Consider the following 27588-nt stretch of genomic DNA (forward strand, 5'->3'; position numbering starts at 1 on the left):
TTCTGCCTGATTCACCGTAGCTACGATGCTACACGTTGTGCCTGATGTTGGTCTACCTCTGGCGGAGCTCTGGCGGAGAGTCCACTGCGGTCAAGACACGGATACGATCATGGGAGCAGGACTATAGAGACACGGCCTGCTCCTACCATCCTGCTTTGTCACGGCGGTGAATAGCATTGTCTGCCATATCAGCAGTCGCCCGTTTCCGAATAGCGAGCGCATAAGGATGGACATAGGTAGGTATCAGGGCTCTCCCAAGCGGGCGGATCTGCCTAACAATCGGTTGCAGCCCAATTTCGTAACCTCCGGCTACCCTTGGCTAAAGCCTAAAGCTAAAGCGACAATAAGGCATGACTCAGCACGCCGTGTTTGTTCAGAAAATACTCAGCTTCTCACACTACTACCCGAATTCGGCATCGATTCGGATTCCTTCGTGAGTCTGTCTGTCTGTCTATTGCCATGTGTATCATCTTGCCAAACTCGAGATATGATTGCCTTCTTGTCCAGACAGCAGAGCGGTAATGATATCAGAAGGCAGAGAGCTCTGCAATACGCCTTCACTCAAGTCTACTTCAATGGTGGATCCCACTCGCTGTAAGGCATCGAAGACGTGTCGGTGACATTTGCTGGCCCTACTACTAGCAGCCAAAGGAGCTGTTATCACCGGGTGGAAGCATGTAAAGCTGGCGTTTACTCCCTCCACTTTGGGGGAAAAGATTGCCGGTTGTCCTTTTGCTTTTCCATTGGCTCTTGATCAATGACGATCCCGAGTGCCCAAAGCGATCAGCGATGCTGACTTCCGGCGAAACTCTGGCTGTCTGGCTGGTGATTCGATCGCACTACCAGATAATGCAGAGAGGCTCTATTGCGGCAGGACACGCTGAATGCAACGGCACTTGAGTTTACTGCACACTGATGCCACTGTGACGGAAGCACAAATATCGCTGTGCCAAATTTCACGCTACTTTCTCTTTGTCTTGATCAATTTTCTTCATTTTCTGTCTTTATGCGCCCCTGTCTAGGGTAAGCTGAGAGGCTGCCTAGGCGGAATAAAGGCTATGAACAGGGGGCTGTCAAAAGCTGCTAAAGGCTATTACCGATTTCCTGTTGCGGGTGACCACAAACTCATTAGATCTGTCAACTCGTCGGATTCCATGCCACATTATACGCATGTGAAATCATAACCCAGTTTCGCAGGCTCATCTCATACGGCTGAATTTCTGCAGCGAGCGATGATCGGAGGGCCCAACGAGAAAAAGAGGTGGCGAAGCATTGTGGCGCGTGAAAGCGAAACGACCTTTTCCCATCTTCTTTGCTCCAGTTTTTAGCTGCCCACTTCCGTCCGCTACCGCAGGCAGCCATCGCCGCCATGTGACCGGATGACAGCCGAAATGCTCGACACTGCCGCCGCCGAGCATGGATCGTGAGGAGCTGACCGAGACAAAGGAGATGACTCTTAGATGCGATAGGAAACCTCCGACGAGAGAAAAGAAGATTCTAGCATTCCAGATGCCAGGGACAGACTAACCCGGCTTAAAATAGCAAGCCCAATCATACGAGATGATTCATTCTCACGTAAACCATGTACCATTCATTCGCTCTATCAACTCCGCTTAGAAGAAACGGAACAGGCAGGGCAAGCAGTAGGTAATAGGCAGAACAGGCCGCATAAGCATAAGCACAAGCACATTTTGTTTTCAAGCGCAAATCCATTTAATTGACCTAGTAAACCACGGCGTTTCAGCCTACCATTTCCTTTGGCTCCTGATAAAATAAGCTACGTAACAGTAATAAACGAGTTTCGATTTCTCCCAAATTTTCTGCTTCCAGTGGCACAGGCTGAGAAAAGCCCCTCTCGCCGCCATTTGCTCGTATCAACCTTTGACCTTAAAAACGCGCACAAACAAAATAGTACAGGAAGCGTCCGACTGAATTCGTGAAGCTGCTGTTTTGGTTGTCTAAGACGCCATGTAGGTGCTGGCATCGACACCCTCCTTGGGAAATTCGCTGTAAAGTCATGTCAAGTTAGTTGCCATGCCTTTTTAACAAAATGCGTAATGGAAGCGAGAGAGGAATGCTTACGGAAGAGCGACTTCGAATCGCTTCTCGATCTCCTTAAGAACCTCCTGATCACCCTCGGTGCTCACAAAGGAAATGGCCAGACCCTTGGTACCGAATCGACCGGCACGTCCGACACGGTGAAGGTAGGAGCTGGCATCGCCGGGCAAGTCGTAGTTGATGGCCAAGTTGATTCGCTCAATGTCGATACCACGTCCAAAAACGTCGGTGGCAACGCAAATACGCTTCTTAAACTCCTTGAACTCCTTGTAGCGGCGGATACTATCCACATAGTTAGCAACTGGAATGTCAAGGTCCCTTTTCATAGACGTTTCTCAAAACTTACCGCTCCTCCTGGCTGACTCCAGAGTGGACAGCGATGGAAGGGAAGTTGCACTCGCGGAGAAGCTTGTCCAGCTCGGTAGCGCGGACAGTGCTCTTGACGAAGATGATGACCTGGTTGAACTGAAGGTCGTCGAGAAGCTCATTCAGCTTCCTGTTCTTCTCGCGCTCCTCCAGCTTGATGTAGTACTGCTGGAGACCGTGGAGAGTGAGCTTGGTGTCTTCGTCGACATAGTGCTCAGTAGGATTCTGCATGAACTTGCGGCAGATGGGCTTGATGTTTTCGGCAAGCGTGGCGGAAAACATCATAACCTGCTTCTGCTGGGGGGTAGCGCGGAAGACATCCTGCACGTCGGTACGCATATCTGAGTCTTGTTAGAACATGATTGTCACCCAGTGGGTAGTGAGGGTTGCGCGCTGCGCTTACCGGGCTGGTCGAGCATCTTGTCACACTCATCAAGGACAAAGATGCGAACGCTTCCGAGACGGAGAGCCTTGTCGCGGACAAGAGCCTTGAGACGACCGGGGGTGCCGACAATGATGTGAGGGCAAGTGTCCTTGCCCTTGAGAGTCTCGACGTCGTTCTTGATGGGGGTACCACCGTAGAAGACGCCGGTCTTGATGTCGGGCATGTACTTGCTGAATCGGTTGTATTCGTCTCGGATCTGGTAGGCCAGCTCACGAGTGTGGCACATGACAACCACCGAGACCTCGCCGTTAACGGGCTCGACTTGCTGAAGCGTGGCTAGGACAAAGACTGCAGTCTTTCCCAGACCAGACTTGGCCTGGCAGATGATGTCTCCACCAAGGAGAGCTTGGGGGATACATGTTTGTTGGACTGTCGATCGCGAGGAAGTTAGACTTTAGTGTAACGTAACCAAGTGTAGCAACGAACGATGGGTAATATGCGTCAAGGTCCGTCCATCGTCGCAGCATAAACGTGATTTCTAGATGTATAAATTCGCAGCACAAGCTGGGATCCAACCTTTCCTCGAGCCATGAAAGGCAGAGGAGCTCTTGAAGCCATTGTCATCCCAGCTGGCAATCGTCCGTCATGTCACAAGAACACATGGACTTGAATTGATTGCTCTTCTTCTCTCCGCAGCTTGGCTTGACTATTCTCCAAAGCCTATTTAGCAGCTCCCATTCCCCGAGTGAATTCAAGGGACAGTTTGTGATATCTGCCCATGCAGTTCATACCGGCAAACTCGAGGAATCTCTACGAGCTGCCGCATTCGTCTTTTTTTGGTTCTTGCTTGTGAATGCCACAGATTTTTCGGTCTTTGGAGAGTCTTTGTCATGCCAACTGCAGACGTCACGTATACAACGATAGTGACCAGTTCAGCTGACTGCAAGGCCAGCTATTCTTTCGTTGGCTCGATTGTGCTTTCCTCTCTTCTCTTCCTCCTCCTCTCTCAACTAGTTTGTTTGTCTTTGCTTGCGAGATGGACGGACGCTTGCTTTCAAGGAAAGGGGAACCATTTATCATTGTGTGTGGATTGGCTTAGGACGGTGTTAGAATTTCAGGACTGACCCTCCGAAGGATGTTCGAAACCGCAATCTCCAATGGCACGCAGAAGCTCGGGCTTCAACAGGAAATCGCGGAATCCAGTGGAGTGAATGCCGACGTAGCTGCCCTTCTTGTCGACGGCGCCGCTGGCGGCTGCCTCTCCCTTCTTTCCGTTGGAAGCGGTAGCGGCGGCGGTCTCGTTGGCGGCGCCAATCTCCTCATCGGAGTAGTCAATGAGGTCCTCCTCGTGAGACATGTTGGAATTGATTGTCGTGGTGTAGAGGATGAAGCTGTTTTTTCCTGCGAGAGGCACTGACGAGTTGGGCGCGTCAGAGGCAGGCGATGATGCGGCGAAGAAAGAAGAAAAAAGAAGGTAAAGAAAAGACCAGACAGGTAGACAAAGCCCAGAGTATCAGGCAAAGAGATATTCCGGGATGAAAGAAAAGACACAGACAATGGAGATTGGGGTTGCAATGCCACAGGTACCGAAGAAACTCGTTCCGATGGTGGATGTGAACGAGGGAAAGATGAGGCTGCTGTCAAAAAAGAGGGCGGAAGGGGAAGAAAGCGAGGCGTGAGGCGCGATCTGAGTAAGCGGTGGTCCGTGCACGCAAAACAAGTAGACGCACGTGATCTGAATAAAGGCAAAGCAGAAAGCTGAGATGAGTGTGAATTGTACCGAGCACGGTAGAGAATACACTGTATGTCTTGGAGTGAAGCTTGACAAGGTTGGATTTTTCTGCTCCGTGAGTACCTGTTTACATCTTCTTTTGTGCCGTGCAATCATTGCTATTGCATGAGATATTTATTTCGTTATAACTTGTCAAAAAGAAAGGAGATCACTGTTATCCGTTCAACCACCCTGGGGGAAAAGATGGTCAAGCAAAAGGGCAACGCTGGCATACATAACCGGCATATTTACTCAAGGGCATCATATCTTTACCAGGCGGCCAGCTACCTAGCAAATTGCGCCTATCAAACCAAGAAAGCAACCAAGACTGAAGACAATTATGACGGCACAAGAAAAGACGAGAAACCTGTCGCAGCAGATGGCGATGGCTTTACACACAGCAAGCAGGAGCGCAAGGCAATCATCAACTTGTCTCACCAAGTCATCTCAGACATGAGATCGGTGTCGCTGAAGGCTCAGATCCGGCAGAGCCCAACCATTAAGCAGACCATCTGCAGATACTGCGATGCTGTCCAGATTGAAGGCAAGACGTGCCAGTCTACCGTGGAGAATCGCAGCAAAGGCGGCAGAAAGCCATGGGCGGATATTCTTATTACTCGGTGCGATACATGTGGAAACGTGAAGCGGTATCCCATCAGCGCGCCTAAGCAGAAGAGGAAGTCGCTCCGGGACCCTAAGACTCCAAAGAGAGAGGAGAGCGGCGCTGTGTCTGAGCCAGTGTCTGCATCTGGACCTGAGCTGCCAACTTGAAGAGACGACGGCGATGAGATTAGAACACGCTTGTGTAATATCATAGCAGTGATTATGGCAGCCTTCAAATGATCGCCGAGGGGCACGCAGATGGTGTCTCTTCAAACAGGGGCTGAGACCAGAAACCAGAGCAAGATGCTCATTGGAATTCAGGGCTTGGATATTGCCTGATACATGACAGGATGAAATACCTCAAAGGGAACTGAGAACATTATTGTGTGGGTTGGTAAAAAGGCCGATGAAAATAATGACCATGTTGCTTCCCTGTTCTCAAGCTCAACAAATGCGGACTTGATGCTTTATTGTACGACTCATTGTCATGTTTATGACAGTAGAAGATTGGGCAAAGAGGAGCCCAGTCCCTAATACGAGACTGCCGTTGCTGTCCCTTACGAGGGAGAAGAGTTTTCCATACCTGAAGCGACCACTCTTCTCTATAAGCTAGACTTGGGATCTCCAATGCTGTTGGAGGCCTAGATGGACACATAGATGGACACATTGTAAATAAAGTATATATCAATAGTCGCTCAATAAATGCTAGCAGAACCCGAAATCTTTACGAAGCAGTAACCTGTTTAACACCTGGAACCCATCCCAACGTAGCCCACATCCTTCAGTAATCCGTCATATATCCTCGCTCTCTCTTCTCCCCCCGTATAACACAACCACCATTACTTCCCAGCCTCCTTCACGCTCTCTTCCCCAAGCACTCTACTTGCCGCCATAAAACTATGCGTGAGAGTTAGCAAAGTCATTTCTTCGTATACAGCCACGAGAAGAAAAACTCACAGGCCGCCATGCCAGCTACCCAACCCCTTCATCGCTTCAGCTTGCACACTCGTCATCCTTAATAAATTCTCGGTATCTGATAGGTTTTTTGACAACTGAGCCAACTGAGAATGTAAATGTGTCTGTATACATTGATCAGTTTGATTACCAACAATTCGAGGCTCCCGAAAGGGAAGAGAGAGAAAAAAAAAAAAATAGCGAAGGAGAATTAATAGCAGAAAACTTTCAATTATTACACTCACCAGTTGTCTCGACTTCATCACACTCCCACTCGTCGTCGCAACGCTGCTCTGCCTGCCCAGGCCCTGCGATCCACCGCCCGCATTTCGAGATGCCATCTGCCTCTGTTACCCTCCTTTTTCTCAGCAAGAATTTGAGGAGATGCAAGATTCGTTTGCTCAGGATGAAATGATTTTGTTCTTCAGCTTTGCATCTCTCTGTTGGCACAAATAGGTTCCGTCCTTGACGCGTAGATGGAAAGGCTCGTGTAGACAAGGTGATGATGAATCTTGATGTCCTCTGCCGCGCCAACTCACGTGATTCGAGCTCGACAATATCTCCTACAGGAACAAATCATCCATCTGTATACCCTTCGCATATATACAGCAAGAATTAAACAAAGAGAGTAGAATTTTTTTTTTACTTTAGATTATCAGTTTTATTTATCCATACTTATGTGTTGACGAATAGAGATATCCAACTGCAAGCACCTCGAGCTTGCAAGACGGAGAGCCGTAAGCCGGGCGTTTCAAATAGAACTCTGCCTACAACCAACCTCCCATTACCAATTGACCCTATTTTAAGAGAATCATACCATCACTTCAGAATCAACAGGGAAATTTACTTTAAAAGATGTTTGTCAGAATCAACATGCCGTATTATAATTGGACTATCTTGAGAACAATGCCGCCCATATCTTTTCCCATCTTCCCGTCATTAAACGCTATTTGCCCTGCCAGTCTATATCTTTATTGTGTGTTCAACCATCAATTATTCAAGCATTCTGCCGCCGCCTGCATAGCCGTGTTCACCTCAGTTTGAGTTCCAACAAGCCCATGGCTGCCAGATGATTGGCAGTATATGGCATGATCAACACCGTGCCATTCCTGGTAAAAACGGCCCATCACAGTCTTGCGATGTTTTAGACTTTCTCAACAGACCATGATTGATTGATCCCTCAACATGGATAAAGAAAAAGCGGCGGAGCGGTGAGTAAAAATAAAACAAAGAAAAGAAAAGGAGAAAAAAAAAAGAACGAAAAAACGAAAACGAAAATCAACACCCAAAGAATCTAAAATGCTGTGATGCGCACCAGGGAAAAAAGTTTGCCGTTGTAGCTCAGCCTCCATTTCCGCGAGGCTTTTTCCAAAACTCAGGTTGAGATTGATAAAATAAAAAAGGTATATATCCCAGGGTCGTCAAAGTGCGCACCCTGGGGCAGTTCGTGTGTGTCTTTTTTGTAATGAATTAATATCGACGTAAAGAGCCAGTCCAGCGAGCACACTATTAATGTCATATGTATCCCCAGCATGGTCAGTGGCTGTCTTCAGTTTCGTTTCCACATGTACATATGCGGGATTTTGCTTAGCCCACCCAAGTTCAAAAAGCGCCAGTATCGACCAATAGTCCAAAGTGATCCAAACAGTCGAATTTGCGATAGCTGCGCTACGCTGCCGATATGTTGCTGTATGAGATAGAGAGGGTTGGTGGTTTTCCGAGTTGGAAAAATTGTAAGCCAAACAACCTGTCGATTATTGCTTCTTTATACATTGTAAAATCGGTTGATGAGCGCATACAATGGAACAGATGACGTTCACAGAGACGCAGAATAACGCATCTTCATCGATGTGGTGTGAAGAATGGTCTATAGAGAAGAGTCGTAGAGAGAGGAAAGTGAGAGATAAGGAGGGTGGGAACAAATGAAACAGGAGAGGTTTATGTGCCGTGTACGGATTTCATGTGGTCGTTCCATAAGGCTGAGGCAATAAGTCGATGGTCGTATCAGTCCGTTGTTTCCGCCTCATAGTCCATTCGAGGTCCTTGCTGTCGCCGCCGTTATCGTTAATGCTGAAGACTCCCCTGGCCGCTGGAAGTCGATTGTTCTGAGCTGAAGTCACCGCTATTCGCGCTAGCGCTTGCACTACCAGTCAGACTGCGGTCGTTCCTAGATTTGGGGTGATTCAAAGAGCTTACCCCGATTTGCTGTTCAACTTGCTGGGGTGCTATCCCATTGCCTGGACCCGGGGGGAACCGAGGAGCGGGCTGTCGAGCGCCACCAGGTGGTGATGTTTGGCCATTTGCAGGACCGAACCCATTTGGCGGCGAAGGCCGGCCATTCCCACCTCGCATCGACGGGCTGTATTGGTTTCCGGGTGAATGGCTAGTCCGACGAGGGTAGCCACCTGTCATAGTCATGGTGTGCCCGTTCACAGGGCCGCCGAACTGCATCTCATCCATTCGAGAGGCAGTCAAGGAGTTGGCACGAGAGCTAACACCCATGGCACCACGATCCACGGCCCCGTATCGGTTCGAAGTAAAGCTCAGCAGAGGATCGTCCAAAATATTGTCGGTGACCGTGGGCATTTGGTTTATCTGACTCATTTGGCTCGATTGTCGATGGCGACCAAAGGGTCGGAACCGGCTGCTTTTGGATGGAGGTCCGTCTCCTTCGGGGTTTCGCCGCATCTGGGATGGAGGTGGCCCGGGCATCTTGCGGTTCTTCTTGGAGGTGACGCTCATCATGTCGAAATTGTCGGGGTCTATCACAGGAACGTTGCTGGCCATGGATGGATCGAAATAGTCGTCGTCTTCGTCGTCTTCGTCAAATCCGCCCTTGGGAGGTGGTGGACCTCGACGAGAGGGAGGCGCAGAGGGCTGAGGAGGACCGCGCCTCATCCGCATCTCCTGCTCTCTCAACGCTAGTTCCCGTTGGCGTAGTTGCAATTCCCTCTCTCTGAGAGCCATATCTGAGTTGTCGGTCCCAAAGGACGGCTCTTGGCCCTCTGGGATATCGTCGTACAGGACAAGGTGAGAGAACTCTTCCAAGTCATTGCCGTCCATTGAGCCACGTCGAGATGCTGCACGAGAACCTCCGCCATTCATTTGAGGTGGTGGTCTTCCATAGCCATTAGGTCCACCATTTGCCATGGGCCTACGCATTCCTCCCGCATTGCTGAAATTGGACGATGCTCTGGGTCGTGGCTGACGGGGTGGCATTCCGTTGCCATTGGGCATCATAGGCCGGAAGCCGGCTTGAGATGGTCCCCGAGGAGGAAGCGGTGATGCATTGTTTGGGGAGCCAGGTGCTGCATCTTTCGGCCGATTGCGGTTGACAATATTCAGGTTGTGGAGGATGGCGTAGAGGGTCTCAATTCGAGGCACCGGGACTCCGGCATCGCGGGCCAGCTTGATCGGTGATCCGAGATATGTCTCGACTTCCATTGGTCGTCTGGCAACAAAATCTTGCCACATGATGCTCTCTGCCTGATTTGGCTTCAACATGTCGTCCATGGTCAGCTGCTTGAAATTGGGCACAAATTTGCAGCCGTTGGCCTCAGCTAGGCGCAAAAGTTCGTCAATGACATCCGAGATCATCTCTTTTACTCCCACTTTCTCCAAAAGCGCTGCATGATTAGATGTTTCGAAAATTACACTGGCGGGGTGGAAAGCAATGGGTCTGTGTGCAGATTGACTCTGTTAGCTAACTCAAGAAACATCTCCAGTCATTTCAACGATTAACGAAGCTGACGGCGACTTACCCAATTACTCTCTCATATTGCTGTTGTCGGATGTTGGCGGAAACCTGGCTGTTCACCTGGCCGGAACCAAGCGTCATGGAAATAGCTTGGGCCATGTCTTCTTGGATAGACTGTGGAATGGCGGCATTCCGACTGGCAGCACCGATCCAAACATCTGTTGAACCTTTGTGCTCAAACTCGCTCTGGCCAAGCTGATTGAGCTCAGCCCCGGAGACAAGCGATAGGACGACATTGGTCGGGAAGCGTTCCTCGATTGCGCTTTCGATTCCAAGCGTGTGAGTAGTATTGACAAGGATACAAGTATGCTGAGGAGTCACGACAGAATCGATAACGGCGGCGAGATCGTACACGTCGGGAAGGGCCTTTACACAAAGGATGACGTAATCGAAGGGACCGTCTTGGTTTCCCCCAGCATCTTCTGGGTTTCGGACGACTGGGAAAAGGGGAAAAGGCGTCAGTACGGTTTTGCTCATTATTCAGTCTCGCGAGTCGACAGGGCCGCGTTATCATAGCTTACCATGCCGGGGTTTAAAACGCTCATTCCCGAAAGTTTGTGACCTGTAATGGCGGAGGTTAGTCAGGAACAGGTCAGAACCAAAGGGCCGCTCATAATGGCTACGTACTTGAAAGAGATGCCATATTGAGAGACGTGCTCAAACCCTGACTTCCATACCAGCGTGACGTCGCAGGCGTTGGTAGCCTGGAGTCTCCACGACAGGAAGGCCGAGACGGGATTGCCTCCAACTGCGCAAACGCGCATTAGCTGATCACTCATAACGAATGGTAGGATCTGGAGCGCTGCATCTAACAGGCCGCTCTATCTGCGAGGGAAGGACTCGAAGTTGAAATTCTGGGAAAGGACGAGTGCAAAAATAAAAAAAGAGGGACAAGAAGTTGGAATCAATGGGGAGGAATTGTTTGGGCCAAGCGAGGCTTAGGAAGAAAAAGAATAACTCGAAGAAGGGACACTAAAAGTTTGGGACGGGCAAAGAGCCAGGGTGGATATTCAAGTACAGGAATTGGGGCGTGTCTGTGAGAAGCGGGATGGGGGTGGGATGACAAACCTGATAGAGTCTTGAGACGGGGCGCCTTGGGTGCCATTATTTTGTTCGGAACCCAACAGGGATTAGTGAAGTGGCTAAGATCTGGGAAATGGGAAGGGCAGCGGCCTCTCACGATGGCCGTGTGGCCGAAGTCCCACGACGCGCGAGCAGGCGGGAAGGGTTAATCCTTGTCAGCGGACCAAAACAGTTATATCCGTATATATGTACGGTAGAGGAAGCGGTTCCGTCTCTAGAATGGGCTAACTGGCGCAATATGCATACAGCAATTGGTCGATATCGCGGTTGCAAGCAAGTGTTATATCGACTCGGCTTGTGGGATAGCTGGAGCTGACACGGGAGACGAAGTGGACCGTATCCAATCGTGTGCCGGCTTCAGTTCGATTTGATGGCTCTGAATGCGGGATAGCGGTAGCTGAGTTGTGCAAAAGACAATATTGGGGAGAAAAAGCGATAGAGGCAAAGCAAGCTCTAACTCAGAGGTAGCATAATTAGCGACTCAATGTTAGAAAGCGGAAGAAATCTGTGGACAAGACTTTGGACAAGCATGCAGCTGGCTGATTGAGGATTTTTTTTTCCTTCTGGGGGGGTGTGGGATAGGGGCAGTGGGTTGCTTACAGCAACGGGTGGCAGATAACGAAGGACAGCCAGCAATTCAGGCCTTGTTCCAAGGTCTGAAGGCCCGGGGACGGTGGGACGAGAGGGCTGAAGAGATAAGTGGACGGATGGGAAATTGTCTGGGGTTTTCTGTAGGACAGACGTGTGTGTGCGTGTGTGTGCGTGTGTGTGTGGGCGGAGTCGTGGCGACTCTAGTCGAATAAGAATTAAGCATACATGGACAGCAGCCGCGCGCTGGTTCGGGCCTGCTTTTGGAATAATGAACTCCAAAAAAGAAAAGAAAACCAGAAAGGATAGCCTCGAACGGGGCGTGTTATTCGGATCGCCGATCGGAATTATGTGCTGCGTAGGAGAGACTGGACGGCGATGCTTCTGTCTGGCTGCCTGTACTGCACGCGAGCGAAGAAACGACCGACAGGGTGCATGAGCGAGCGAATGGATGGAGACGGCGCGCCAGGCAAGGGAGAAAGCGAATGGCCCGGCTGGTACGTTGGTACGTTGTACGCGGCAAACCCCAGCCCAGCTGACAGAGGAGATGGATTATGTTCGTAGGAGCGGATTCGCAATTAGTCGCGGATGGTAAATAGCTGAGGTGGCGGAGAAACCGGCAAGTTAGCAAGATGCAAACTAAGAAAAAGAGCTCCGGGCAGGTCGATCAGTGGAAGGGGAGAGGGAGACTTGGGGAGAGCTTCGGGCTGGCGGGTGGCTGGCAGCCTGGCACTCGCTGGGCTTCAGCGCTCAAGGCCCGCTGTTCCGTGCTCCCGGAGCTCCCTGCGGCGCCGTGGCCCTAACAATGGAGCCCTAGAAGGCGGCCTGGATTGTCGACAGGTACCGACAATAGGTGGAAATGGTTGTGGCGCAGCCCAAGACAGAGTTTTGCTTTTCACATGAACGGTCTTTTCAAAGGGGGGAAATGCTTATTGAAGAGGGAAGAGGACACATAAAGGAAGGGAAAAAAGGAAAGGAAAGGAGATAAGATTAGGAGAAGAGAGAGAGAGATAGCCACTTTGTAGATTGCATGAGATACCTAGCAGTAGTAATACCTACCTACTTGGTAGTGGTATCACTGCTTGGAGGGAGGCAGAGAGAGGACGAGTGAATGCGAAGCCGGCCAAATGGTACGACTTGATGGCATCCATGTGCGTGCTCCGAACCGTATCAATGCGCAGGCATGGTAGGTTAGGTAGTACAACTATTACTACTTTTCACCTGCTATGGTGCCTAGCACCCGGCACCTACAACTCCATGGCATTATTGATCACGTACCTGGCAAAAGCGACGAACAATGAGGCCAAGAACCCTCAATGTCTTACTGAATATTCCAAGACCGGGAATGCTTCCTCGGGCCTCGTACGTTTGCGTGTTGCGGAGCCCTCGGCCGCGAAGAATTGGAGGCTAGCGCAAACCAAGCATTCCAGCATGCCTCGGGAGCGGCGGCGTCCAGGGGTGGCCAGGCGGATTCCTTGGGATTGCAATCCCCTATTTTCCTCTTATTATATTCCAGGTCTTCTCAATGCTTTGGGTACTGCCAGCCCAAACGCCAAGGCACCAAGCGAGCACCACGCAGATAATGCACGTCCTTGCTTTGGGCTGCGTGTACTTGCGCACAGAGATGAAAGTAAAATCGAGACAGCCTGGTGAAACGTGTACTCCGCAGCCGGTATACACGTCCCAGGTATTACGTATATGTGGCGGTTGGTTTGCTCTTGAGAAGCTGGCCCGAGGGCTTGCTAGGGCTGGCCCAAGCCTCTATGGATGGGAATAAGGTAGGTACTAGTAGGTAGCGCTACCGTGCTCGTAGTACGAGCCAGTACATACTTCGAAGTCGAATCAATCCTCGAATATATCACCGCGGCGGCGGCCGTATGCTTTGCTGGGCTGTGCTGCTGAAACTGCACGTACAGAGCAGATACTACATATTAGACAAGCAGTCCTCTCAGTGTGGGGCATTGCTAACGCACAGCTGCTCCTCCGCTCCTCGAAGTATCTGTTTCAAGCCGTTTTCCCTTGAGGCACTGAATCCGATCAAGATCCTTCAGAGCCTGTCAGCGCGCGGTAACAAGAGCCCAGGCCGAGACAGAGTTTTGCCCCAGCGCGTATCGTTAAGTGACATCAGCCGCCCTCGGCAATGCGGACAGTAGCGGCAGGCGCTAGAGGGGGCCTGCTGGGGAATGAATGAACGAGTAAACGAATGAAATGGCGGGGAACAGCCAAAGAGAGAAAGGCAGAGGAGGTGATGACGAGGAGGGAAAGGGAGAAGTTTTTTTTCTTTTTTGTTTCTTTTTACGAGAGCAAAGGTCAGACTGGAAAGACAAAGCGAAAAGGCTAGCAAGTGCATTAATGGGATCGATGAATACGAGGTTTACTAGTACAATTGAAGATAGATACGAGGTCCCTGCATGGCTCCGAGCGCTGAAGATTTGCTAGTACAGCTGAATCATGGGGATATCATTGCTTGGCGTTTCCTATCTTTCTTTCATTTCTCATTTTTTTTTTCTTCTAAAAATGAGAATTGATCATCTCATTCTCTAACAAATGCCCACCAACTGATAACTTACAGTAAACTGTCTATAATTGACCTCAACAGGGCTTTTTGAGGTGGCTGACTGACAGGTGCAAACTACAAGTACTAACATGAAGGCAGTTGAGTGATAATGACAGAGGCACTCACTGGCCAATTGTCTGCTTTCACAGTTGCCAAGTCGGGCTTGGAATGCACTGCAACCAACTGTTATACGATATAGAGTGCTGCTACTATATATATCAGATTACCTGCTCCATGCATCTGTTCCTAATTTGCGGTCCATCCAATCCTATCTCGATGAATACGCTCCAGGGCTATTCTCTGCGTATTGGCTCAACTACCAATTGACTTTTGCCGGCAAAGGCGCAACGGACGCTAGCGCCATACCGCGCGCAAATGGCTGGTTACACTGCCTTTGCCTGTACTCCCGCCACACCACACGGGCTTGGTGACATCTATTCCAGCCACGGCCCGCGCACTTAAAAGGAAAAAAGAAAAGGAAAAAATTACATATAAGCCGTTCGCGGGTGCCTCAAGAATTACAGGTACAAGGCACAGGTACCGGGAGCTTAAAGCGGTGCGAGTTTATTACTACCACTAGGTCGGTGCGCAGTTGCTAAATGCCATCGCTGGTTCTCATTATTAGGGCTTCAAGAGCTCTTTGGGCACGCAAATAGAAACAAACATCAATTGATGCTAGTATTCGCTTTCGTGTGCATCTTCTAGACTACATGCTGCAAAAAGAAATCTACAAGTGCCTTGGCCGTATGCAGCTGTATCAAGTTTAATCCCTGCTCGACGAATTCGTCAGCTGTCTGCTTCGCACTCTTGACAACCCCGGCGCTATCGATCATGGCCTGTCTGGTCCGTAAGACGGGATAAACTTTCCAAGATTGCAATCTTTTCTTTTCTCTTTTTCTTCGAGTCAGATTCTCGCCGAGTTGGAGCCTCACCCAACCCTTGTCCATTGGGCGAACCCTCCTGTTTCCTCCGGAGCTATTTGGGCGACAACGATAGATGATGCTGGCTGCCAAGCCCCAAGTGAAGCCTTTCATTGTATGGAGTCCATTCTATGGAGTATACACCTCGTACTTTAGTGGTGGGAACTAATGCATTATCGAGCTTTGTCCTCGCCCCTCTCTCTCTCTCGTCTTCATTTTTTTCATGTGCATGTTTCTAAAAACCTCCGAACCCCGTTTCTCGTTGCATCTTTTTTCGGTACTTCGAAAGTGGAGTGGGGGCCATTTCGCGGAGCGGCCGGAAGAAGCTCCCACTATGCCAATTCACATGCCGCCTTCGGCCATGGCCACGGAGAGAAAAAAAAAAAAAAAAAAAAAAAAAGGAAATTGGTATGTGAAACGTTTCGGCAGCAGCAACGGTTGGACAACAGCGTACTGTCACAATCTTGAACATGGTAGCACTTTTGTTTCTCCTGAAATTGATATCACACTCCCGTGTGGGCTAGGTACCTTCTTCAATTTGAACACCAAAGACTTAGCAATTTCTTCTTCTTCTTCTTCCTGTCCCCTGGAAGCACTATTTTAGGGGATTAGCCAACAAACCATCCTACTGACTTGATCACTTTTCCTTTCCTGCTTCTATTTCTGGGCACGTTAAATGACAAGTTTCCAGTACAAGCTCCTGGGTGAACAGCCACGACGCATAACATGTCCCTGTACCTGGCACTATCGGCCAACCACAGCGCACCGATCGCTTCTGCCACGCAGCGCTGCCCCCGCACTAAACCTTGGCAGAGGAAATTGCCGTTGCAACAGACGTGCATTAGCCCGAGATTCGTCAGCTGTCTATGGAGCATGGCATCATAGAGTTCTCAAAGCAGAATTGTCCATGTTCAGGTAGGTAATTGCTGTATCTACTTGTACGCTATAGTGCAGTAAGCTGCAGGAGCCAGGTCATCTGTGCTTGTGTACTGCATCCTTTTCATTAAATTTCAATGCAACAGTCGTGGGCAAGGTGCTTCCATAGCTGATAAGGAGATTACCTGCCTATACATAAGGTACACAGCGTGCCCTGCAGCTGGATCCTTATCAGGCGGGTATCGGGCCAATAGGAATTGACAGCCATGTGCTCCCTATAAGACACCTAAACCCTGCATTACTTGCCATAGCTTCATGTTAAAGTAGCACGGAAGATAGAAGAGCGAGAAATAAGTTGATAAGTCAAGCATATATTTTATGTATTTGCTTCTATATACAGGAATTGGCATTTGATAATGTCACATTTGATATACACCTAGAATACAATAAGCTGTATGCATCATCAGTGAGCTTAAATGCAATCATTGTTCAAAAATTCATTTCGAACTGGCCAAAGCCCACATATACTTGCTTGTCTAAGGCAATCTATATTCGGAAGTCTTGCCGTGAAACAATACAATATAGCAATTTCCATGCAAATGTCCAATATCCTTTTCCTTCTTTGCAATGCAATTGTAAATACTTATTATAGAAGCAAATACCTTGGTAGGGCGTTACCAAATGTACGGCAAGCGCTCCCCGCCGCTACTAATGGCTTAGATCGATTCATCCTGGCAACTGCTGTGCAAATTAGGCAAAGCCATGCCACAACACAGACACCCCCCTTGAAATTTTCGACTTTGCACGCTTTTGACAGCACTCCGTCGAGCGCCTATTATGGAGCTTCTACTCAACCTGACACAGACTACGGGAGCAAAGTCGCCGGCTGCTTCTCGCTTGTGCGTTTTCCGCTAGTTGATTTTGTTTTTATTTGATTCCATGACGTATTCTCAATATACTGACTGGCGGGTACAGGCAGATTCAGCATGACTTGTCAGATGGGATTGTGGAATACGCAGCTGCTTTCCCCATCCCCGTTCGTCGATGCCGAGACTTGAGCAAGGAACGCAGCTAATACGACTATCAACGTTTGTTTGGAGCACCCTATTCTCGTACGAAATACGAAGTGCGGCGTACTGCGCGTACTACCACTGCAGAGCAGCGGAGCGGCCACGGCACTCGTACCATCCTTCGACGAATCTGCCCTCGCTCATTGGCGGCGCGTGTGTATTGCGGGTTTCAGAGAGCACTGCCGTCCTCGTATGGAACAAGACGCATAATATCACGTATTACCGAGTAGTATATCAAGCGGAAGTCTCCCGCCTCGTATGTGCCGATGGTGCCCCATGGGGCTCGGGATGGACCGTCGAAAGAGGCTATTGGCAGGCGCTTGACGCCACAAAGAAACCTTAGTACTTGTATGAGAAGCCTTGTGTCGTGATACCAACACAAAATTCTCCGGAGACCACTCAAGAGAGTAAGCAATACAAGCAGTATGAAGTAGTAGCACCCCAACTGACAATCTTGAACCATTAATACATCTTTGTTAACTGCTGCTCACAATTTGGATAGATATGTTCTGAGCTGTAGTTACTATACTTGATGCTCCTATGTTCATTGATAGTGACACTACCATGGGTTGCAGTATCAAACTTTGAGCAGAGTATATTCTCAACATACTATGCAGCCCACACGCGTGTGGATGTGCTTCCAATCTTAGCAATTGGCCAATTGGCCATCTTGGTCTCATATTGCTCCTCCCCCTGAAGGGACCCAATAAGAAAAGCGGCTCCCCCTGTCGATCATCTACGAGTATGCGCCGCTCCGAGAGCCCAAGCCACCCTTTTGCGACCTACCGACCTGTGTACTGGCCCGTGTTCGATCTGATTCTACGATTGGCCAATGGCTGGGCGAAATACTACCTACCTAGTAGTAGGGTTTTTGCACGATAGGCTGTCGGTACTCCGTATAGAGTTTTGAACATCGTCTTGCCTTTGATGGCACCTCTACAGTCATTATAAAGCACTTTATCTGAAGTCCTTTTCTAAATAAAGGCACGCATAGGCGTTTTCTGCTGTCATTTCGTGGTCAATTGTCATGTTGTCCTGGAACTAATGTGTGAGCAAGAAGTTGTCGTTGCATGCTTGCAAACGAATCAGCTGCTCCAATTACCCTAAGGTGAATGGCAACATCGAGCAAGAGAGCATTTGTCATGAAAGAATTACATCCCTAGAGCATCGATAGATATTCTTGCTCATACTCAAGCTCTTATGGCCTCCAACGAGCTCTTCGAATGATATGTTATATCCGACGTCTGTCTGTCTCTCTACTGGCTAAAGAGCAAATGGCCATCCATCTATCGCTGCCTAATGATTGCTGTAAAGATTGGAATTCATCTTGTTTCGTACCTTCCATTTTCGAGTGTCGAGTTTCTACTTCCAAATTTCTACTCGCAGAATTCTATTTGCAGTCTTCTATCTGCAGTCTTCTATCGCCAGTCATTTATTTCCAGTCCCTTTCATTCGAATTCTATCCCCAGCCTCCTACTCTCAGTTTTTGACTCTCAATCTCTTTTTTTCCATTTTCTACTTCCAGCTCTATACCCCCAGGTTTCTAAACCCATATCTTGAACATATAATTTTTCATGAATGCCTGCTTCGTTTTCCCACACTCAAGTGACACTCTGATACTGTCGGTCAACATCTTACTATTGGAACAATGATTTCTTCAGGTGAACTAGCTTGTTGGTACCAGAAACCAGGACATTGCCGATTCAGATCTGGCTGGCCAATTGGTTCAATACGGATCGCGAACGTGGTTCAGGAGCTCAAACACCGGGGTCTGATTATAAATCCCCTCTAACGTCTACACTAGGCTTCTGAATATTACAGTCATGTGAACTCTGGATTTCCAGCGTTGAAGTCTAACAAAAAGTTTGACATCCTTTGGACAATATCGCCTACTATTCTCTACATCATGCTGCTTTCAACAGATCGCTGGTTATTACTGAGGTATCGCCCATGTTTGCTACCTTGGATCTGTGCTACGTTGCTAATCAGATCAAGTATCTTCCGGGATATTTCTCAAAGAACTCTTACGGCAGCTAGATCTACTCAAGGTCCTCTCTCCGCGGGGGAACCACAGTAAAGCACATGATACCTACTGTAGCGTAAGATTTCCGGGACATTTCCCAGCCGTCAATTATCACAATCTATACTGCAGACTCTTCCCCCTTCAGTATTCACAAAGACGAGCTTCCTTGATCTAAATGTTATCCTGGCTCCGATTACACTATCAAGACGTATTCGGCTACTATATCTTGCCACTATCGCTCGCATCTTGAGAGTATTTGATTAAATAGATATAAAACCACTACAACTACACGGACGGCCCTTGAGATATCACCAGCTACAAATCGCAAGAGTACCATGAACAATGTTTCATGCGTCACAACTTGATCGACTCAACTTGTTGCCCCACGTACTCATCTAAGAGATCTCCGATTTTCTCAATGTTTGTCTCAGAAAAGTGGATGGAATCTAGCAGTATAAAGTTCAAAGTTTTCTTGAAAATACTTTGGTGTGAGACCCGCACTGTCTCATATTGATGAACTCGTTGTTATTGTTCGATATTGAAGGAGTCATCTTTTCCATACGAGCGATTCGTTTCTTGTTCATTGGATATCTGCCACCAAGAGACACTCTTGTGCAAATATGCTACGTTTTTTTGATCTTATTGCCATCCTCTTTTCCCAGCGTCTTTGTTCCAAGTGTCGCGTTTGACAACGCTTTCGAATTGACAAGTACTTTACTGAATGAGAGATCTCCAGCTCGATTCAAAACAAGGTATGAGCATGCACGAACCGATACCCTAATGATGACAAAGAAGCTAAAAACGCAATGCATTTTATGGACGATCAAATGGGGCTGAAGCTGCGAGAATTATCGAGGCAGCATTGCTGATCCTTACTCAACAAACACGATCGGTGGGACCAATGCTATCATGGCCTGCAGATCGCTGATCGGCCACTGGGGAAAACCCTTACAACAACAGCCTACAGGTGGGTAGACCGCGATCAAGCTACTGACCCTGCTTTTCGTGGCCGTGTAAAGTGTGCCTGAATACTTGGGGTTGGAAAGACATTGTCTCGAAATATGATGAAGCTCTAAGCTGAAGTGCTGGGCAATTTGTGCTCGCTCGAGAATTTATTGGCGCATTACCTGGCAGCTCCCAAGACTTTGTTTGCATGTTTTTTTTTCTGGTTTCACAGCTGTTTTGAATATGCCAAATGGTACCTTCATTGTTGACTTTGTCGTTTAGCTGAACGCGTAATTGCTAGCTGATTAACGAGGAACAGCTAGTGGAGAATGGAAAAGTCGTGAAACTGGTCAAGTGGCTCCTGCAAACCGAGAAATCGTATGATGCAATTGCTCCAGATCTAAAGAACCTCCCGTCAAAGGCGCATTTCGTCATGGACACCCAAGACGTCTGCAGTCGCAAACTCTCGGCGAGACTGAGGCGTAGCGAGGCGCAGCCCAGGGAGCAGGGAGCGGCAGCTAAGCATCCGATCTTGAAGGCGACGGCGAAGGCCGGAGCTCCACACGTGCCAGAATTGACTCAACTCCATATCAGAGGCATCCGCCGGCATCGACCCGTTCATTCTTGATACAAAAGCGCTGGATCGCCGATTGGCAACCGTTGAAAGCAGACGCCAATCGCAACTCAGTCCGGGTCGAGAAACCTTTGCCGTTGCAACAACTGACAGCCGAATTTCACTCAACCTTTGCCGCACTCATCAGCCAAGTTGGCTCAGCGACAACTCGTTGCTATAGGACAAGATGGCGGCTGAGAGCGATGTTTACACTCTTCACTATTTCCCCTTTTCGCTGTATTCGCTCATGGTGCGGTTTGCCCTGGTCATAGGCAGAAGACTGAATCCGGAGACGGCGCCAAATGTTGAGATAAAGCTGGTGAATCTGCATCGAGATGAGAACTTTTCAGAAGAATATCTCACCTTGGTGAACTCAAAAGGCCAGGTTAGTCTATCTTCTCTTATCGATGACCGAATAAGCTCTGCAGAAAACTCCTATTAGAGAGGAGTATACAGACATCACCTGTACTGATATTGAACAGGTTCCCGCACTGACATCGGCTGCATTCACATCGCCACTCGCAGAAAGCTATGACATCTCCAAATGGCTGTGTGAGAAACAGCCAGAACTAATTCCCGAGGAGCACCGAGAGGCAATCCAGAGCCTCATGGACAAACTGTACAGCTTCCATGCCAAGACCCTGACAATAGGGCCCGACGAAAAGAAGCACGGAATCCCAAACCGGGCTGCTGAGCTACTAGAGCAAAAGGACTTGACTGAGCCTCATCGCAGGGCACTGGAGATTAAAAGCGTATTGTAAGTTTTTGCTGGTTCAAGCAAGTCGATTTGAGTGTCTGCATACATGGATGCAGTGTTAACAGTCGTCTTCATTTGTAGCCACGACCTACGCCACAGCACAGTATTTACTCCTAGCGGTATCAAAGACGTTGAGGACAAGGCTCGCATCTTCATACAAGAGCTGGACAAGACTCTTGACGAGGAGAATCAGGGACAGCGCTGGATCTTTGGCAAGCGGCCAACGATTGTGGACGCACATGCGACGGCAATGGTAGCAAGACTGATGGAGGTGAAACGTCAAGATCTGCTGACGGAGAGAGTGCAAGAGTACACGAGAGGAGTTCTCGCATCTGAAGAGTGGAATGAGGTTACGCATGGCAGAGCCACGCGCTGGAACGCCTCGATGGGAAATGTCGCCGATTTGAATCCGCTGTAAATTTTTTTTTTGGGTTTGTCTTGTCCGGGGCTTCTTATTCTTCTTTTTCTGCCTTCTCTTCTTCTTTTGCGTGGCTCAGTTTTGCTTGAGCCAGCTGCTTGTATTTTCTGATACGCAGCCGCAAATGTTAATACCCAGTATACTCATCGAAAGAGGAATACAAAAAGTCCTTCTTGTACCTACGGGTCGTCAAACGAAAGAGCAGAGCCTCAGTCTTGGGTTCATACCATTGTCTACAATTGGGTATGATCAACATGATGCCTATGCTGGCATATCGTATTATTCGGCCTGTCTTGAGTGACATTGCGGCGCACCATTGTGCAATCTTATTGTACTGGATTATGTATACGGTAGTAAGACATATCACTACTGGGGCTTTGTACTCGGTAGCTAAGCAGTCTGCACATGTTGAGAAGCTACTCGCGAAGAATGTAGATGTTAGGTGCACGCAGTTTTGCTAGACATCAATGGCAAGATTTTTGTTCGAACAACGCTAGGCATAGCGATAAAAGAAACGGTATTTTTGAAGAAGGCTTGGAGAGTGTTGGAAGCGCACTCAGCCTCATCCCTTTACTTTCCCATTGGTTGATCAATCATTGGTCGAAACAAAACAGTTTTCGGTGGAACAGCCTACAGCATGGCCTCATTGATGCTGGTGGAGAGAGATCATATCAATCAGTCACAGTCAAGCAATAGGTAAGAAATGGGCACCTGGTTAGTTGGCTGGCAAATAGAAACACGTTCCTGCGTGGCAAATAAAAAATTCGCTGCCGTCCAAAAGCCGTGAGAGAAAGTTAGGCCTTACAACAGAGTTAAAAAACAGGCAAAAAGGCAAAAGGCAGGCCGAAAGACACACGCAAAAGTGCCCTGAAATCAGCCTTTTTCTTTTTCTTTTCCTTTGGGGGCCCGTTGCCGTAGCCCGCCCATTTATGTAAGAAAAGAATGGACGGCGCCGGGAAGAGACATGGAACTTCTGTTGCCTTGGCCGGTCCGAGTCAAAAGTTCCACACTGTCGGGTGGCGGAGCGGAGCACAGAACAGAGAGAGACACGCACACGCAGAAAGGGCAGTGAGCAGTCAGCAGCTTAAATCATGCTGTGGCTGCTGAGAAGACACGGTAGGTGGTGGAAGCATCGCCGGTTGATGATATATCCAGCACGTCCAGCTATTTGGTCGCAACAACTGCTTGTATCATTGGAAGGCTTCGGAAGACCCAGTTAAAGATCCAGCCAGTTTCCAGGGTATCGGGCTTTGCTTGGCAAAAACGCCATCACGACGCACGGTTGGGTACAATTTTCTGCTGAAGCGACTGCACGAGCATGACTGCATGTTCAGCAAGTACAAAGTAGATACTCAGTAGAAATTGGCATGCGGAGCGTGCGTGGCTGGGGTGAAACAGCATATCGCCCTGCTTTTCGTGGTTGGTGAGACGAGAAAGAAAGTAAGGCGATAGTACATAGAGCGATGATACCGTGTCGCTTGCTGGTCCGCATACCGTACGCAGACAAAAGTGGCTGCCCAGAAGGCGCTCTCACACACAAGTCAACTTTCGCGGAGAATTAAAACCAACAGAAGTCTCTCAGAATCTCTGCCATGGCCCTAGTGCGCGCATCTTCTTCCTCCAAAAAGATTAACACAAAAAACGTCCGTCCCGAGATCGGATTCAGTGTATCCGGCTATTATCGATTCAGCTGGCTTCGCGATTACAAGTTCGAAATACGCCATGCGGGGGGGCAAGAGATAAGGACAAACGGCCTCTTTGGCCACAGAGAATGTGCCTCTTCTATCCTGACCCTGCCTGGGCAATCCTTGGGAAGTGCGTTGAGCTAAGAAGGGATCCCCTCTTGGCTTGTCCATCATTGGCTGGTCGACAAAACAGACTATTTTGCGCCTCGCAGCTAGGCACGGCAAGGGGGAGGAAAAGAAAAAAAAGGCACATGCTAGCAGTTTAGTCGTGCCTTCGTACTGGTCGTATTGCAAGGTGCCTCGGAGGTTGAGGTTGTATAGTATCCGCCACGGCAAATCAGCCTGATTAGATGGGATTGCTATGATCAAAACATCAGCAGTACTGAGAGGCGATGGATGTGCGAAATAAAATAAATCTGAGCGATACAGTCGCGCCGAGCAAGTCAGATTGGCCGATAAGTGCCTTCTGGACTTGCGAGCGAAAGAACCTTTTTTGGGTCTCACAGGATTGTCGCACGCCGTGCTCCCGTCCGTTGCTCAGACTGTCCTGCAAAGCTCAGCCGTGGAGGCGCTCTATGCTGGTTTAGGAAGGTCTGTCATCCACACCCAGCTGATGGCTCGGACGAGCAGGTTATCGCTGGATTGGCACCGGCCTCTGCCTCTGCACCCATTTTTGCACCACCCGCCTCGACGCTGATTAGCCCACAGACAGGCCTCAAGCCCTGGGGAGCCTTTCCCGCAATGCGTGTCTGGCACATGGTGGATGACAGGAACCAGCAAGGGACCGGCTCTGCTAGCCGCGCACTGTGCTGCGCCGTCTCTCGTCTCGGTCTGGGCTCGAGCGCCACACTGGCCGTGATTTGGCGGGGAATTCTATCAAGATGGAGCCGCGGGCCTGGGGGGAGAGGCACTTTGGCTTGGGTCGGCTGGTCCTGTTGCAGCAGCCGCTAGAACGAGGCCATCCAGGATTGGCAGGGCGTAGCTGCTGGATGTGCAGCCCATGGGGTTTGCTCGTTGTTAGCGTCCTGGCGATTATCTGCCTGTGCTGAGGTCGTCGCACTCACTCATTCTCTTCCTCCCACCTCTGTAACCCTTCCTCACCGAGAGAGAGAAGAAGAAGAGAAGGAAAAGAGTGTGAGTGAGCGAGTCACACAGACAGACCGCGCCCGGTTCCGACTCGACTGGATTCGAACTCGGCTCGTTCCATCTGTCGACGACCAGACGGGGCGACGGTGGCCTGCTCTGCTTATAGCGACGACGACCAGGGCGGGAGGAAAAAAAATCCATAAGACGGAGGCGACAACCACCACCACCACCACCTACTTTTCAACAAGTCGACCATGTTGCCGTCCATCTTCCGCCGGCGCCATGAGCCGGAGGAGATCACCCCGATTCCCGGCCCACTGGAGACTGACACGCCTGGCTTGCAGCATCTCCAGCATCTGCAGCAGTTTGAAAAGGCTCACAAGCTCGACCCCAACCTGCCCATTGACGACCTCAACGATGTCGACGCTGCTATTGCCACGGGCAATGCCGAGAAGGGCATCGAGATTGAGCATGCCCTGATGGAAGACAACAGCCCCTACCCTGAGGTATGATTTCGCTCTTGTCGCTCTTGTCCCATTCCAGCTTCTTATCCTCTTGTTGTATCAATCTGTAAATGGAGGAAGCTTCAAGTAAAACATAGTTGCGCGTATGTAATGATTTGTTGGTGCGTAAAACTGATCGAGGGTTCCCCTCTCTCTTATAGGTACGAGCAGTTGTCCGAAACTACGATGTCGACGTCCCTGCCAACACCATTCGCGCCTGGGTCATCGGCCTGATTCTCTGTACCGTCGGCTCTGGAGTCAACATGCTCTTCTCCCTTCGCAATCCCAGCATCGCCATCACGACGTACGTCATTCAGCTGATTGCCTATCCCATCGGCCGCGGCTGGGACTTGATCATGCCGGACAAGGAGTGGAAGCTCTTTGGCCTCAAGTTCAATCTGCGACCTGGCAAGTTCAACCACAAGGAGCATGTTGTCATCGTGGCCATGTCCAACGTGAGTATTTCACTGACGATCAGATCAAAGAGCGATTTGATGGTATCCAGCCGAGAATTGATTTCCTAACTTCTTCTCTCTTTCATAGGCTGCCTATGGTGGTGGTGTATTGTATGCCACCGACGTCCTTCTGGCTCAACGTCTGTGGTACAAGCAGGATTTCGGCTGGGCATTCCAGCTCCTGTTTGGCATCACCACGCTTTGTACTGGATATGGCCTGGCTGGCCTAGCTCGTCGCTTCCTGGTCTGGCCCGCCGCCATGATCTGGCCCGCCGACTTGGTCAACGTCGCCCTCTTCTACAGCTTGCACGATCACTCGCCATCTGACCCGACAAAGACCAACGGCTGGAAAATCGGCCGCTACAAGCTGTTCCTCATTGTAGGTTCCGGTGCCTTTATCTGGTACTGGTTCCCCGGCTGGATCTTCAAGGGCCTGTCTTCTTTTGCTTGGATTTGCTGGGTTGCGCCCAACAGTGTCGTTGTCCAAAAGATCTTTGGTCCGGCTCACGGATATGGCCTCATGCCCACCTCGTTCGACTGGTCTGTATACAGCGGTTTCTTGGGCTCTCCTCTGATCCCTCCTTTCCACGCCATCGCCAACGTGCTCGGTGGCATCATCGTCTTCTTCGTCGTCATTTCCATGGGAATCCACTTCAGCGGCACCTGGTACTCTGATTATTTCCCCGTTCAGTCATCTGAGTCGTACGACAACCTCGGCCAGATTTACAATGTTTCGCGAATCCTTGGAAGCGACCTGAACTTTAACGAGACAGCATACAAGGAGTACTCTCCTCTCTTTTTGTCGACGCAATTTGCCCTCGCCTATGGACTGTCGTTTGCCGCCGTTTCTGCCGTGCTCATCCATGTCGGTCTTTACCATGGCAAAGAGATCTGGAAGCAGTTCAAGATGGCTCGTCATCAGGAGGACGACGTTCATATGCGACTGATGAAGAAATACCGAGATGCTGAAGAATGGTGGTATGCCGGTACGTATTACATATCTTTCAGATCACCCCCCCGGCGCCTTGCCGTTTGTGAAAAGTATAATGCTAATCAAAAGAATGTGATCGTCATATAGTCTTGTTCGTCGTTATGGTTGCCATCTCCTTTGGCGTAGTTGCTGGTTGGGACACTGGCTTTCCGGCCTGGGCTTTCGTTGTCTGCTTACTGCTTCCGATAATATGGATTATCCCCATCGGCATCGTTCAGGCCATCACCAACATCCAGCTCGGCCTGAACGTTCTTACCGAGTTCATCATTGGTTATATGGTGCCTGGCCGGCCCCTTGCCATGATGATGTTCAAGAATTATGGCTATGTCTCCATGGCTCAGGCCTTGTACTTTGCTCAAGATCTGAAGCTCGGACATTACATGAAAGTGCCTCCTCGTGTCATGTTCACCTCGCAACTCATCGCCTCTGTGTGGTCTGCAATTGTGCAGGTTGTCGTCATGAACTGGGCCCTTGGCCATATCCCCAACGTCTGCGCCGTGGATCAAGAGAACAGTTATACATGCCCAGGTGGCCGTGTCTTTTACACCGCTTCAATCATCTGGGGCGCCATTGGCCCTGCCCGAATCTTTAGCCATGGAGCTCTCTATTCTTCCTTGCAGTGGTTTTGGCTTGTTGGTGCCATTGCGCCCATTGCCACTTGGCTTTTGGCCCGTCGCTGGCCCAGATCTTTCTGGCGCTATGTTAGCTCTCCAGTCATCTTTGGAGGCGTTGGCTTGCTTCCCCCTGCGACTGTCAACATCTATCTCTGCTGGGGTATCTGCGGCATTGTCTTCAACTATTTCATCCGACGGAGATACACTGGTTGGTGGCTGCAGTACAACTACATCACCTCGGCAGCGCTGGATTGCGGCCTCATCATATCCACACTGCTGATTTTCTTCACGCTGTACTTGACCAACATGAACAGCCCTAGTTGGTGGGGTAATGATGGAGCTGTGAATACCATGGACTTTGTAGGGACTGCAATTTCCAAGCATGTACCTGCCGGCGAGATTATCGGACCAAAGGAATGGTTGTAAACGATGTGTGTGAAAGCATTTCAAAAAAAAAAAAAGATAGGGGTTTCAGCTGGATGTAACGGCGTTGAAGAAAGGGAGCAAATG

The 27588-nt window shown here is 49.5% G+C and overlaps 6 protein-coding genes across 6 annotated transcripts; 4 read left to right on the plus strand and 2 right to left on the minus strand.

Moving 5' to 3' along the window:
* Window positions 1-1958: 1958 nt before the first annotated feature.
* On the minus strand, window positions 1959-4166 carry TGAM01_v201857 (ATP-dependent RNA helicase SUB2; the record flags this gene model as incomplete). The annotated part of the gene is made up of 5 exons (XM_018808307.1): window positions 1959-2007; window positions 2083-2340; window positions 2405-2765; window positions 2828-3238; window positions 3935-4166. 5 exons carry the CDS (start codon window positions 4164-4166, stop codon window positions 1959-1961), a joined length of 1311 nt encoding a protein of 436 aa, XP_018658465.1.
* A 618-nt stretch (window positions 4167-4784) lies between these two features.
* On the plus strand, window positions 4785-5351 carry TGAM01_v201858 (hypothetical protein; the record flags this gene model as incomplete). Its single annotated transcript, XM_018808308.1, has 1 exon — window positions 4785-5351. One exon carries the CDS (start codon window positions 4785-4787, stop codon window positions 5349-5351), a length of 567 nt encoding a protein of 188 aa, XP_018658466.1.
* Window positions 5352-8201: 2850 nt separating this feature from the next.
* TGAM01_v201859 (hypothetical protein) lies at window positions 8202-10999 on the minus strand (the record flags this gene model as incomplete). The annotated part of the gene is made up of 5 exons (XM_024548864.1): window positions 8202-9816; window positions 9899-10331; window positions 10416-10456; window positions 10522-10696; window positions 10963-10999. The coding sequence occupies 5 exons, from the start codon at window positions 10997-10999 to the stop codon at window positions 8202-8204; spliced, it is 2301 nt and encodes a 766-aa protein (XP_024406475.1).
* Window positions 11000-16755: 5756 nt separating this feature from the next.
* Window positions 16756-16993, plus strand: TGAM01_v201860 (hypothetical protein; the record flags this gene model as incomplete). Its single annotated transcript, XM_024548865.1, has 2 exons — window positions 16756-16817; window positions 16894-16993. 2 exons carry the CDS (start codon window positions 16756-16758, stop codon window positions 16991-16993), a joined length of 162 nt encoding a protein of 53 aa, XP_024406476.1.
* A 3763-nt stretch (window positions 16994-20756) lies between these two features.
* TGAM01_v201861 (hypothetical protein) lies at window positions 20757-21744 on the plus strand (the record flags this gene model as incomplete). The annotated part of the gene is made up of 3 exons (XM_018808310.1): window positions 20757-20954; window positions 21052-21326; window positions 21408-21744. The coding sequence occupies 3 exons, from the start codon at window positions 20757-20759 to the stop codon at window positions 21742-21744; spliced, it is 810 nt and encodes a 269-aa protein (XP_018658468.1).
* A 3025-nt stretch (window positions 21745-24769) lies between these two features.
* TGAM01_v201862 (hypothetical protein) lies at window positions 24770-27504 on the plus strand (the record flags this gene model as incomplete). Its single annotated transcript, XM_018808311.1, has 4 exons — window positions 24770-25021; window positions 25180-25473; window positions 25562-26459; window positions 26552-27504. The coding sequence occupies 4 exons, from the start codon at window positions 24770-24772 to the stop codon at window positions 27502-27504; spliced, it is 2397 nt and encodes a 798-aa protein (XP_018658469.1).
* Between the last annotated feature and the right edge of the window lie 84 nt (window positions 27505-27588).

The sequence above is a fragment of the Trichoderma gamsii genome (genome assembly GCF_001481775.2).
Source record: "Trichoderma gamsii strain T6085 chromosome Unknown Scaffold_4.2, whole genome shotgun sequence".
NCBI classification, from domain to species: Eukaryota; Fungi; Ascomycota; class Sordariomycetes; order Hypocreales; family Hypocreaceae; genus Trichoderma; species Trichoderma gamsii.